The following is a 14,349-nucleotide window of genomic DNA, read 5'->3' as shown; positions in this document are numbered from 1 at the left end:
AAGTTTAACCATCTAATAACATTGATTGTACTTGTAAAAAAAATTGCATTCAACATCTGAGAAATCGTTGTCAATTTACTAATAGTCAAATAAAAGATGCAATTTAATTAAATTAAGTAATGATTTAGTGTTTATTCATGCTTAATTTAGTGTTGGTCTAAACACTAATTATAATAGTAAATACATTTTATCTTAACACATGTGATTCCTCCTCTAGCACAGGAATTTATCAAAGCTTGGAGAGAGATGTAGGGATCTATGTACTAAGCCTTGGAGAGAGATAAAGTACCAACCAATCAGCTCCTAACTGTAATTGTACAGGCTGTAATTGAATAATGACAGTTAGGAGCGGATTGGTTGGTACTTTATCTCCGCCTACTTTATCTCTCTCAAAAGCTTAGTATATAGTACCAATCAATCAGCTCCCAACTGTCGTTTTTCAAACTCATCCTGTACAATGTAAGTTAGAAGCTGATTGGTCGGTACTTTATCTGCCACAATTTTATATCTCTCCAAGCTTTGATAAATTCCTGAGGGCTCTTTCTTCTTTCCTTTTATCTGGCCTGATACTTGTCAATGTGCAACACCCCTTGTTATGTTTGATAGTCATCCTTAATTACAAAGGATTTGAGAACATTTTACCACAGTATTTTCAGCACACAGAAAATGCACACATAGGGCCTGATTCTGAGTCGCACCATAAGTGTACACATCTAGTGATTCCATGGATTAGGTGTTTCTGGGTGGCAACTGGGTGGCTACTTGGCGAACGCATACAAAAGAGTGGGAGTGAGGTGGGAATGTTGTTGGCTTATAGCCAGGGTTCCGTCCTAATATGAGTCCTGCGTTTTCCGCCAGGACGCCTGCATCAGACGGATCTACTGCAACTAGCATGAGGTAGATGTAAGTGCTGATACCAATGATGATGGATGTAGAAGCAGATGGAAAAATGTTGGCGGTGTGACTGAAGCCGCACGGATACTCGCATTAGTATAATGTAGTAAGTACATCTGGCTGCCGAGGCTGTCCACACCTGTGGCTGCTTTGTGCACAAATCAGAATCAGGCCCTTAAGGTTCACTGTACTGTGAGATTCAGTATAATACATGTTATATAAACAGCTGTCTTCATTGAGTCTCTATTTCCATGAATGACAATATTCTCTTTGTATCGAGGTTTGCTCTCCTCACTTGGGGGAAGATGGTGCTGTGAATGGAAGGAGCTGTGGTACTGCTGGCATAGTTGATGAATATTCCTCCTCCTGCACAAAACAAACAATAATTCCAGTGATTAAAGGTGTTTTTCTTGTTCATTCCATTAAAGAAATAATAAGTAGATTTGGATGAGCAATCACAAATATAGCAAAACAGTTATTAGATGTGTCGTAATGGTATGCATGAAAAAGCATCACTAGTGGGGGTTCACATACACGTGTCATCATGCATCTAGCCTCTATAAGCCACGCAGCGTGACTTAGCTGGCGTGAGTGAGCCACCAGGACCTATGCTACTAGCAATGCGATGCGACCAGGAACACACCAGCAAACCGTGCTGATTCATTTGATATGAAACACTTGTATGTCTGTGTGCACCTGAGTCTGTATATGAAGCACAATGGAACTTGGAAAGATAAAAGCTGCGGTCACTACATTGTAGCACTACGTATACAGATTCAGAGACTCAGGTGCACACAAATATACAAGTGTCGCATGTCACATTTATCAGCACAGTCTGCAGGTGCATCCTAGCAGAACCGAAACTAGGATTTTTGTCACCCGAGGCAAGGCCATAATTTGGCGCCCAACACAAAAAAAAAAATAGAACAGGATGCAGTTATGAGCCGCTGGTCACAATCCCAACAACAGAATGGCGGCTAGGGACTTATGACAGGCGTCAAAATACTGACGCCTATCATAATCACCACGCCAGAACCCAGGACGATGCTTGCCCGAGCGAGGTCCGGGGCGTCCGTCCTGTTAGAGGTGGGGGGGGAGGGTTAGGTTTAGTTCAGGTAGCGGGGTTAGCGTTAGGTTTTGGGGGGTGGTTAAAGTTAGTCTTTCAAGGGGGGAGTGCTAGGATTAGGCACCCCCAGGAAGAGGTTAGGGTTAGGCTCCGCCCCGCGAGAGGGTTAAGTTTAGGGAGTGGTTAGAGGGAGTTAGGGTTAGGCACCACTTAGGGAGGGTTAGGGTTAGGGGAGGGTGACAGGGGAGATTAGCATACTTACCTGCCACTGTCGGGATTTTCATCTTGTCGGGATTTAAACCGGCGGCTAAACAGCCACCAGCATTCCAATCCCATTCCAATAGAAGAGGACGAAAAGGGTGTGTGGTTTTGTGACACAGTAATGCCCCTTAGTTATAACACATTATGCCACACATTAATGACCCTCATAACACATTATGCCACAGTAATGCCCCTTACAACACATTATGCAACACATTAATGCCCTTACAACACATTCTGCCACAGTAATGCCCCTTATACATTTATGCCACAGTAATGCCCCTTATACATTTATGCCACAGTGATGCCCCATGTACATTATGCCACAGTAAGGCCTCTTACACATTATGCCACAGTAAGGCCCCATCTCCCTTCTCTTACCTGCCAGGGCCATGCGGTGGGTGAGCTCGGGGTGGCGCGGGATGGGGCTGGCACACGCTGGGGAACTGTCAGTACTGCCGTCATTGTAATGTGGCGCCGCTCTCAAACCAATTGGAGCTCACGGACCAGCAGCCTCTGCTGATTGGCTTGCGACCGGCACCACATTAGACTGACGGTGTCTCTGTGCCTCTCAAGGACGGGATGCGGCTCCAAACCCACAAGAGCAGCAACCTAGCCTCCCGGCAGACTCTCCCCGGCACCCCATCATGTTCGGCACCTGGGTCATGTGCCCCCTTAGCCCCCCCACCTAGTTGCGGCCCTGATCCTAGTCACATCGTATTGCGACTCACATTTTTAGCAGAAAAAGACGGCTGGCGCTAGCAGAGTCTCACAGTACCTGGCTCACAGAGAGTGCATTTTAGTGCGACTGCAGCAAAGATTTGTAAGGACACATCACAATCATATCAGAAATGAAAGACTTCAAACGATGAGCTGTATATTTGCTGTAGTGGATTTGTGATTCTTTGGATGATGTTTGTTATTGGTGTGGTTTCCAGCCTCAGCTGCGAGTCCTTTTACACAAACCCTGTCATTGTCATTTGAAAAAGACAAGTCCGCGGGATTTCAAACCAGTAAAAATACAGGGGCGATTTCTGTCCACTACACATACACAGGTGCCAGCCCTAATTTGTGCATTTTCAAGAGTATACATGCATGTGTTTGGCAAAACATTTTCCAGGATATCAGTCCATTAGAGGAATGGTAAAAAAGTAAGAATGCCACATTAATGTTCTGTCTACCATCACATTTCATGCACCCCTTAATTAAAGCACAATTTTCCATATTTTCTCTTACTCATAGGAGCCAGTGGCATAACATCAGTCATAGCAGTCAATGCAGCTGCCATGGATATAAGAAGTATGGGCTCCCTGGCCACTTGCTGCAAAACATACTCTTCCCCCACACAGTCCATGTCCACAAGCAGCAAAACATAGAATTTAAGGCATTTCTTTTAAACAGTCTGCTCCCCAAAATAGCCAAACTCCTACTTCCTGACAAACTGCCGTTATAAGCTCACACTTCCAGTTTCTGTTAATTCCTAGTAACTGACAACTTTGTAGGGTGGGGAATTGAGACAAAAGGGTATATTTACTAAAGTGCAAGTTAGGGTTTATAGAAGTGGAGGTGTTGCCCATAGTAACCAATCAGATTCTACTTAGCATTTATCTATCACCTTCTAAAAGATAATAGCTACAATCTGATTGGTTTCAGCGGGCAACACCGCCACTTTTATAAACCCGAACTATAGTAAATATACCCCCAAAAATATGGGGTGCGTCAAACATCCCACAGTCATATCCAGCACTTCCGACACAACTGGACCATTCCTCACCAGTTTGTATTTATCATAGGACAAATATCCATTTTTACCAGCAAACAGGATTGTTTCCACTTTGTTTTACACATGTAAGTGGTAACCATGGGCAATAACATCACTATCTCTAATGATAATTATACCAGTGGTTTCACTGACAAAGTCTTCCTGATGCCATTGCCTGGGGAAGCCTATTTATCAAGCATCTCGGGATAGCGGTAACAAATAGAGAAACTGGAAATAATATTTATTTCTGCATTAATTATTTCTTTAACTGAAAGAAGTTTTGTTAAGTTACATTGTGCTATTACCATAAACTCAGGAAATAAATACTATTTAAATGCCAAGCCTGGCCACATGCTCTCATTGACATAATATCCCCAGTTATGTGTAGCATATCCCTCACCCTCAAGCATTGGTTTTCTTAAAAGATTACCAACCTCAGTAAAGTTAACCGTAGAGTTCTGGGATATGATAATAGTACTATGGGTAAGAGAAGATAAACAATGTCTTCTCTATTATGAGCTCTGCAACCAGAGACAGACAATATATGAAGTCCTAGATAGACAATATATGAAGTCCTATAGCAATAATATTCTATATAAATTACATTTACATGTCACGCGGAATACGCATGTGCGATAAAACAAAGCAGAACAATACAGGTCTGATTTGTGCTCATAGAGGACCTAAATGTTCCAGTAATGACTCATTTGATTCCTGCTCTGCATACAATAGGAACATAGAGAACAGGGTGCCAGAAAATGTACTGGTTGTTAGCAGTGCTATGGTAGCCCCAACGGGAGTTACCGAATAGGCCAAACTGATCTCCACCCACTCACCATTTATAAAATTTCTTTCATAATAGCCACCACTGGAGAAGCTTGAAAGACTGGAAGCGTTAGAGGTAGAGGCGGTGGTGTTAGATCGGGTTGATTGGTAAGAGTCTGATGGCGTCAAGCATATGCGGCCATGTTTTGTGTCCACATTGCTCAGTCTACTCCAATCTGAAAAGCAAAGTATAGATGTGACATTTTAATATACTGCTAAATAAAGTAGACAGACTATATATGTGTTCATAATATTATTCTAATTGTGAATTAAACCTATGGATGTAAAGAATTTTCCTGCTATCTCACATCCTCCCAAATTGTTATAATTCTCATTTCTCTGTTTTGGCCTAAAACTGGATGTTGATAGAAAATTATTGCTACTATAATGAGAACACTGTATGCTCAACGCTGGGTCATCACTAGTCTTCTGCAATCAGGGTACTACCACCACAATAACAGCAGCATAAGTGGAGAAAGTGAGGAGTGGGAGACTACTTCCTCTCCCTTCACTGCTGATGCTCCACTCCTGCATCAGTTACTGGCACCACAAGAACACTTTGCAGACCTGGATGCGAGTTGAGAACCTGCTTTCTACAACTAATAGAAAGACAATAACTGCTTGGGACAACGCTATCACCTTGCCTCATGTGAAGAAGAGCTCTGGGGATCTGTACAATGTGTGGGGACATACTATTATTTATTTATTTATTACCAGTTATTTATATAGCGCACACATATTCCGCAGCGCTGTACATAGAATATTCGGCCATTCACATCAGTCCCTGCCCCAGTGGAGCTTACACTCTATATTCCCTACCACATGCTCACATACACACACATACATACTAGGGGCAATTTTTGTTAAGAGCCAATTAACCTACCAGTATATTTTTGGAGTGTGGGAGGAAACCGGAGCACCTGGAGGAAACCCACGCAAGTACATGGAGAATATACAAACTCCACACAGTTAGGGCTGTAGTGGGTATCGAACCAACAACCTCAGTGCTGTGAGGCAGTAATGCTAACCATTACACCATCTGTGCTGCCCATAGCAATAGAGTCTCTGTGCGATGGAGTAGTGCGTCTTTTCAAATGTGAAATGCAGGTGATAATTGCGCAATATGGTCTTTGTGCAAAGCAGCTTATATAGCCTAGTATATATATCTTACAGCCTAAATTTTTGGACATTACATACACATTCGGTCTATGCGAGTAAGTGGGTGTGGCCATGCCTCGAGTCACAGGGGTGTAGCCCCGTGTCAAGCTCCCGCCTAAGCATGCCAGGAGGCGAATCTGCTCAGCTAGGCCTTCACACAACTGGAACGGCCCATTTGGTCATTTGCCAGATGGCCAGTCCAGCATTTACATGTATGTTAGGGCTGCAAATTGCGCACAAACCTGCATGAGTCCCAAGATGAGGAGGAGATCATCATTATGGGAGCAATATAATGGAAACAAATTGTCAGATATCAGTGTTCTGTAATTGTGTGTGTACTTTTAATGTTATTTTTTTCTTTTTATATGTAAAACATTTTTTTTTCAATATTTAGAGAATAATAGAAGGATCACAGTGCTGACCGTCCATATAATTAAATTAAATCTCATCTATAGGAATATACAAAATTTGAATAAAAATCGAATAAGTTTTGGAGTAACAAAATCTTAAATTTTAGTTTGTAGCGTCATTATTTAATTAATCTGCCGGCCAGGTGACCAATGAAGTACTGTAGATAATAAATAGAAAATGCCACATGCAAACTCCCAGTAGACACAAAGAAAATAGAGTGCACCAGTGCTATTTACATCTGGCTAGCAGCGAGTTCAGAAGCTTATCACATGGTCTATATACATATGTGTGATAATGAAAATTTGTCTATTTCACAAAGTTTTGGGAAATTACTATGTATAAATGGTATTGCTTACACAATTGAAAAAAAACAAAGAATAAAAAGTGACAGAATAAATGACACTACAGAGAATGCAACTATTGTCTGGTGTAGTTAGAATAACATATATGAAATAACAATGGCGATGAACAATCACACCTTTAGCACTGGCGAGCCAGAAAAATACATTTAGCATTCAATTACTATCATTATTTGTTTATTATTTAGGAATTTGATGTTGATGACAGCTTTTTTTTATCTGTATACAGAATTTAATCTTTGCCCTCTTTTTGCCAGACTCGTAATCATTTGTATAATGATATTTTTATTCCAACATATAGGTAACGAGAAAACACCTGTCCAACCGCCAACACTTTCCGATTGATGCCACACGCTGGCATTACTATCACAACCCTCAGAAGTGTTTAGGAATGCGGATATTACCAGCTCAGTCATGAGCCGGGAACATCTGTCATCCAGAAATAGACTTCCCACACTGCTGTGTCACAATGCAGCGGATAAAGGGGTTTGCATTGTTACATATGACACAAGATTCCTTTTGAAGTTGCCATTAGAATATCCCAAAGTATTAGAGCAAAATATTAACCTGGTAAAATAAGTACTTACCTGAATAATTGTCAAGTCTGCATTGTCCACAGCAGAGATACATCCTCCATTGTCTCCTTACGCTCTCCTTAATTACACAGTGAAACACAAAAATAAACATACCTAATGTAGAAGAAAATATAGATAATATGATTATTTATTTTTCATAACATTTCATTTTTAAAACAAATTATGTTTTTTAAACATGAATGAAAATAGGTATATTTTATTTTAATTGAGGAAACTGCTTTCTCTCTCTGTGATTTAAGTGAAGTTACATTCAGCCCACATAAAAGCTGTCTCCTATGATTCAGCCATGGTTCTGTATTATTACACTAGTTGGATATACAGCACTGTCACAGACTGCAGTGATACAGGCCTGTAAAAGCTGCCATAGGCGGAGTGTTGACTTAGGGGCTGGTGTGCAGCTTATTCTATTGCTGTCACTTGAGTCAGTGATCTGCTTTGTAAAAACATGATACACCTGGTTCATACAGAGATGACAGATGAAGGAAAAAGTAAATAAAAATCAGTGTTCTGTTTCCCCTGTAACATGCCGGCCCCGTGCATGCTCGTTTATACAGGAAAAAGAAAATTCAGGTGCATTCTAAGCACCAACAATACGGGTAGTCACAACAATTAGCATCAACTCTACAATTAAAATGGAGTATAAATGATGTTCTTAGCACATGTCTATAATGTCAGTGTCATAATATTGACATGGCTAAAATGTGGATGCCCAACATGTTGACAGAGTCAAAATGTTGATATATGAAATGTCGACACAGTCAAAATGTCGACAGTAGAAATTGTAGGGCTGGGGTTAGGCTTAAGTAAAAAATTTGGTATCAACATTGTGATTGCGGACAAATATACCACAATCGTTTAATACAGTATAGCCATGCAGTATAGGCTTTTTAACTTTTCCTTAACTTTTATATCCAATCACATATATTTTCTTCCAACATTCTGCAAATATAGTACTTGTTTTAGGGGTAAGTTTACTAAGGTTCAATTTTAATAGATCAACATTGACATTGTGTTTCAGGAGCTAAATCACACATTTACTAAAATACATTTTTTTAAAGTAGATTTTTATGTCTGTTTCTTCCGAGTTGGCGCAGAAACTACTAAACCGATTTTCATGAAAACTGCATCTTTTTGTAGTGGAAACTCCTAGAAATAACCTGTTCTTTTTTTCAATCTCGATCCGTCAAGGTAAAGCTGAGCAATAACAAAACAAATTTTATTTACATCATCAATGCAAGAGATAGGTATGGCACAACCAAATGACCGGTAAGGTGTGGGAGGAGAGGTGCTTTGGGCCTGCGGTCACTTGAATGGGATAGGCTACATAGCAGTCTGTGCACTGGGCACACAGTGACATTGGTGTGAGAGGTGGGTGAATAGGATAGGCTACATAGCAGTCTGTGCACAGGGCACACAGTGACATTGGTGTGAGAGGTGGGTGAATAGGATAGGCTACATAGCAGTCTGTGCACAGGGCACACAGTGACATTGGTGTGAGTGGTGGGTGAATAGTATAGGCTACATAGCAGTCTGTGCACTGGGCACACAGTGACATTGGTGTGAGAGGTGGGTGAATAGGATAGGCTACATAGCAGTCTGTGCACAGGGCACACAGTGACATTGGTGTGAGAGGTGGGTGAATAGGATAGGCTACATAGCAGTCTGTGCACAGGGCACACAGTGACATTGGTGTGAGTGGTGGGTGAATAGTATAGGTTACATAGCAGTCTGTGCACAGGGCACACAGTGACATTGGTGTGAGTGGTGGGTGAATAGTATAGGCTACATAGCAGAGTGTGCACAGGGCACACAGTGACGTTGGTGTGAGTGGTGGGTGAATGGGATAGGCTACATAGCAGAGTGTGCACAGGGCACACAGTGACATTGGTGTGAGTGGTGGGTGAATAGGATAGGCTACATAGCAGTCTGTGCACAGGGCACACAGTGACATTGGTGTGAGTGGTGGGTGAATAGGATAGGCTACATAGCAGTCTGTGCACTGGGCACACAGTGACATTGGTGTGAGTGGTGGGTGAATAGGATAGGCTACATAGCAGTCTGTGCACAGGGCACACAGTGACATTGGTGTGAGAGGTGGGTGAATAGGATAGGTTACATAGCAGTCTGTGCACAGGGCACACAGTGACATTGGTGTGAGTGGTGGGTGAATAGGATAGGTTACATAGCAGTCTGTGCACAGGGCACACAGTGACATTGGTGAGAGTGGTGGGTGAATAGTATAGGCTACATAGCAGTCTGTGCACAGGGCACACAGTGACATAGTTGTGAGTGGTGGGTGAATAGGATAGGCTACATAGCAGTCTGTGCACAGGGCACACAGTGACATTGGTGTGAGTGGTGGCTGAATAGGATAGGCTACATAGCAGTCTGTGCACAGGGCACACAGTGACATTGGTGAGAGTGGTAGGTGAATAGGATGGCTACATAGCAGTATGTGCTCAGGGCCACAGTGACATTGGCGTGAGTGGTGGGTGAATAGGATAGGCTACATAGCAGTCTGTGCACAGGGCACACAGTGACGTTGGTGTGAGAGGTGGGTGAATAGGATAGGTTACATAGCAGTCTGTGCACAGGGCACACAGTGACATTGGTGAGAGTGGTGGGTGAATAGGATAGGCTACATAGTAGTCTGTGCACAAGGCACACAGTGTGAGTGGTGGGTGAAGACGCTGCTGCCACCAGTCTGTATAGTGCTGCTGGTCACGTGGGCCACTCCCGCGACAGGGCTCCTATGCAAAGCAATCAAATAAAACAACATTTTGGCAGAAGCAATTTCATCGTGGGCGAAGCTGTAGGCAACAGCTAGTTAATTAATAAAGGTTTTAGAGGGCCCAGCTTACAAGTTTACGGTCTACAGGAATAGATAACAGGTGTGTGATACAGGAGGTTTAATGCCGCAAATACCTTGTGCTGTATTAAAAATGACAAAAAGATACATAAAGGGAACTTTAACAGGACCCCATGCAAAGAAGGCAAAGCCCCAAGTTATTCCAAGTAAGAAAGAGAGACTGAGCGTGCTCTTGATGTCATGAAGAAAGAGGGCCTTCCAGTCCTTTATCCTGGTAGACTTCAATGACTTGATTTGAAGAAGCACAACAATAAACATGGATATGTTGATAAGAAACATGACACAGAAGTATGCCACGACTGTCACATAAAACACAGTATCATTCTGAATCCAGCAACTACAAAGAGAGAGAAAACTTGTTGCATTATTTTGAATACAGAAAAAAAGAGGTAACTTCTTCTTTATGGACATTCTCTTGCAAAAATAAATATGGGTTATGAGGTTTTGAAAATTTGTTTACATAAAAACTTTTTTGTTTATCAATAGCAACCAATTCAATAGTATCTGTCAATTTTCTCATTCTGTGTAGAAAATGAAAGCAAATGACTGATTGGTTGATTTGGTTTACAGCACTTTTCCCAGTTTCCATAAATATCCCATCTATCTCGTATACGTACCTTCCATGGGTTGTTAACTAGATTCACTGGGGACATCGCACACTCTAATGGCACACTCTAATGGCCCCATGCTCCATTCCACTCTCCTCTTCCTGTGTGATGTGATCCATGGGTGTGGATGTACACTTACTTGCCAAGCATGAAGAAGAGAGTGGATTGTGATGTGGGATCGATCAAGGACCCCAACTAATCAGGCAAATGGAATGGGGCGTGTAAGTAAACATTTCTTTCAGATTTCTGTCCACTGAAGTGCACTTAGAACTCCACTTTTAATTTTAGGTCTTATGAGGTGTGTGTCTTTAATAGGTTTGACGGCCTTTTTGCCATATTTTTGGGGGAATTTTGCACTGATCATTAGTATGGCACTTACAGTACATAAGAAAATACAGTAATATGGAATTATTTTGCTCTTTGTGTATGTTCTCTGTGTCTACCCAAGAGCCTTAACCAGCAGCTAGGGCTGACATTGGGATCTGCCTTTTCCATTCACTCCATTACCATTACTCTACCTAGTCCTCAATAGTCACAAAGTACAGTCATGATGTTTATCATCCAAAAGGTGTGGAGGTTAATGATTTGTTTAGTGGGGTGCAAGTATAATATGGTATGTTTCAGCAGGTGGAGCTATGACTGGTCAAGTCAGGCACATGACCTGTTTTTGTCCTTATGTTTTTGACACCTGAAATTTAGGGAGCTTTACTGTATTCACAGAGCTATTATTAAATAGCGATAACACAGGTAATAATAACTCTGTGTGTATCATGTCTACTGAGGGAGAACAACTTTACATGTAAAAACAACTATACCATGTCTTCCAACAATAAATCGAAAAGATAAATGTTTGCATAAAAGTTCGCTACACAAAATAAAAAGAACTGTACTCTCATCAAAGCTTTCTTTAAGTTTTGCTTCAATTTGATCATTGTTTCTCTTTTTAATGTACTAAATAATTTTTACTCACAACAAGGAAGAGCTGTCATCAATTTCGCTATATTGCTTGTATTCAGATCCATTCCCATAGAAATTGGTATTTATACTGAGTACTATGGCAACTACAATTGTTGGTATTCCTGCCAGAGACAAAAACAGTAAGAGTGATTCATTCTATGAATGTAAGCAGGAAACTTACAGCACTTAGCTCAAATGATAAACCTTGTGGTAACATACAGTAGGGCTCTATTTATTAACATTATTTTTACTAAAATAAAGTGAAAAAGGGTGTTTTCACACCATTTTCACATTATTTTAGTATCACCTATAGTTATTACAGGGAAATTGGAGCAGAATTCGTAAAATTCTACTCCAACCCCTAAGTATCACTTATTTTTAGTAATCAGATCGCATTTCCCATAATTGTAATGGGAAATGTGATCCGACCAAAGTTACTAAAAATAAACTGTAAAAAAATATTCCCCGGTTACCGGCCTCCTACTCTGCTCTAAAAGGCAGAGCAGAGCCGGGAGTCGGTCACAGTAATCAGCTGTGTGGTCTAAACAGACCGCAAGCTGATTACTGTAAAAAAAATGTTTTACTTACCTGACTCCAGGGACCGGTCATTGGGGCGGTGACGTCTCCCCTCCGGTCATCTGGTCTCCCATAGTGCACTGCGGCCCGGTCATCAGGTGATCGGGTCCCAGTGCAGTATGGGAGATCACCTGACCGGAGGCATGGAGGACACCCGGAGGCCCGGATCATGCGGGTAAGTGTAATTAAGGTAGAGGGGGGATCAAGGGGGGGGGGGGGCGCGCATCGCGGGGGTGGGGCTTAGGGCCAGGGCGGAGCTTAGCGCCGGGGGGAAGCAGCGGCGGCCGGTAAGCGCATGCGCGGGCACTGTGTCACTATTTTTTTTGTGAAAATACAGAGCTTTATCGCAGGCTCTGTCCCTGCAAGGGATTTGTAGTAAATGCGAATTCAGTCGATAATATCACACTACAATCTGCATTCAATATGCGGATTGTAGTAAATAGAGCCCATAGAAACTTCTTTCCAGATGAAGGACCACATAGGGGAGATGTATGAAGGGGCGGTAGGGGGGAAACCGGTAACTGTGCATGTTAAGTGCTGCAGTTACTGCTTCCCTGCATGTAGTAATGCAGAGAAGCGAGCAGAATGACAGGGGCGAAAAATGATAGCAGCACTGGTGTGCCAGGCAGATGTATGAATGGTCAGTGGCAATAACAGTTCCAACAGCTGCAGCTGTCGTAGCCCTAACACCACAGCAGGGACAGCACTGTCCCTGACTGCGGCTGGGTTCCAGGCCCGCGCATGCCCAGTAGAGCCAGCCGGGAGGTGAGACACGGCATCAGCACTAGGCTGATGCTCTGTGGGCTCTGGTAGGGATTGCCAGAGGGGGAATCTTCACTCCCCCACTCCGGCAGATGAGATGTTAAGACAACTCATTGGTACGGCTTCCTGCTTCGCCTCGGTAAAGAGGCAAGACAGGAAGAGTTATAGCAGCACGATGCGTGCCCCTATAATACATCTCCCCCTAGGAACCATCAGTGTAACAGCTAAAATGAGACAGATCGGAGTCGGCCTGACATAGATATGCTTCCTGGTATCTGGCCCTTCCCTGGACCAGCCACTTTACAATCAGCAGCCCAGATAAGCTTAGGCCTGATCTGTCCCTCTTTTTGCCACAGCACCTAGGACCTCATTCAGAGGCGGTCGCTCGGGAGTGATCGAGAATATGCAAAACGAGTGCTCAGTCGCAAAGCACATCGTAAGCGCGGAAACACCCACAACAATGAAAGCACACCTCCTATCTCTACGGCCTAATTCAGTGTCGGTCGCAGGCGGCAACCCACGTCAGCATGATTAACACCTGTTACAGTGTTAATTGCCTACAAACATCGGTTGACGCAGAAACCATCGCCTGCACTCGCAATGCTAAAGGTAGACCCTGGGCTACCTTTAGCACTACGAGCAGTAGCATCGTTATTGCAACGAGATGACGTGTGTGATGACTCGCTCAGTAATTATGCACGCCCTTAAAACACCCTTTTTAAAAGGTCAACCACGCCTGCGTCTGCACCACCACACCCCCGTTCACAAGCACCTTCCCCTGTAACCACCCACAAACGGCACGAAATGTCAATCTCAGCTACGAACTCGTAGTGACTAGCGAGCAAGAGGATTGCGGTCGGAAAGACAGGCTTGCGCACGTGCACTGCCATGTACACGCATGCGCAGTTGAAACAAACATCGCTCGCTATGACCAATCGCTCCGTGCGACGGCCTCTGAATGAGGTCCCTAGTGCGGTCCACTACATGGACTCCTTGTAACAGATGGCAGGGTGGGCTACACAATGCTTTATAGCTTGCCTTACCCACTTGTAGGGAAGCGACAGTGAGTAAGGAGTGGATACTCGGAGAAGGCGGTGAGTGAGGACTGTGAGTGAAGGGACCTCATAGTCAGCCTGATTCAGTTGCTGTGGAACTAGAGGTTGCAGCATGCTCGACCAGCCGGTTATATCTGGAGATCATGGTGTGGCTTGTATTTTTGCCGTATCGATCTTTGACTATGAAAGA

At 43.0% G+C, this 14,349-nt stretch overlaps 1 protein-coding gene across 1 annotated transcript in view; it reads right to left on the bottom strand.

Annotated features, from left to right (window-relative positions):
- Nucleotides 1-355: 355 nt before the first annotated feature.
- The window catches only part of ADGRG4 (adhesion G protein-coupled receptor G4), a 127,636-nt gene continuing 113,642 nt past the window's right edge, over nucleotides 356-14,349 (bottom strand). Inside the window, 5 exon segments of the mRNA XM_088465848.1 lie at nucleotides 356-1,260; nucleotides 4,820-4,984; nucleotides 7,324-7,425; nucleotides 10,258-10,538; nucleotides 11,780-11,888. Coding sequence (XP_088321974.1) covers nucleotides 1,127-1,260; nucleotides 4,820-4,984; nucleotides 7,324-7,425; nucleotides 10,258-10,538; nucleotides 11,780-11,888 — 791 coding nt within the window. The 3' untranslated portion in view covers nucleotides 356-1,126.

Source organism: Taudactylus pleione, unplaced genomic scaffold (assembly GCF_031769625.1).
Source record: "Taudactylus pleione unplaced genomic scaffold, aTauple2 ptg000064l, whole genome shotgun sequence".
NCBI classification, from domain to species: domain Eukaryota; kingdom Metazoa; phylum Chordata; class Amphibia; order Anura; family Myobatrachidae; genus Taudactylus; species Taudactylus pleione.
The sequence above is the reverse complement of the archived record's forward strand: the minus strand, read 5'-3'. Positions and strand labels throughout refer to the sequence as shown.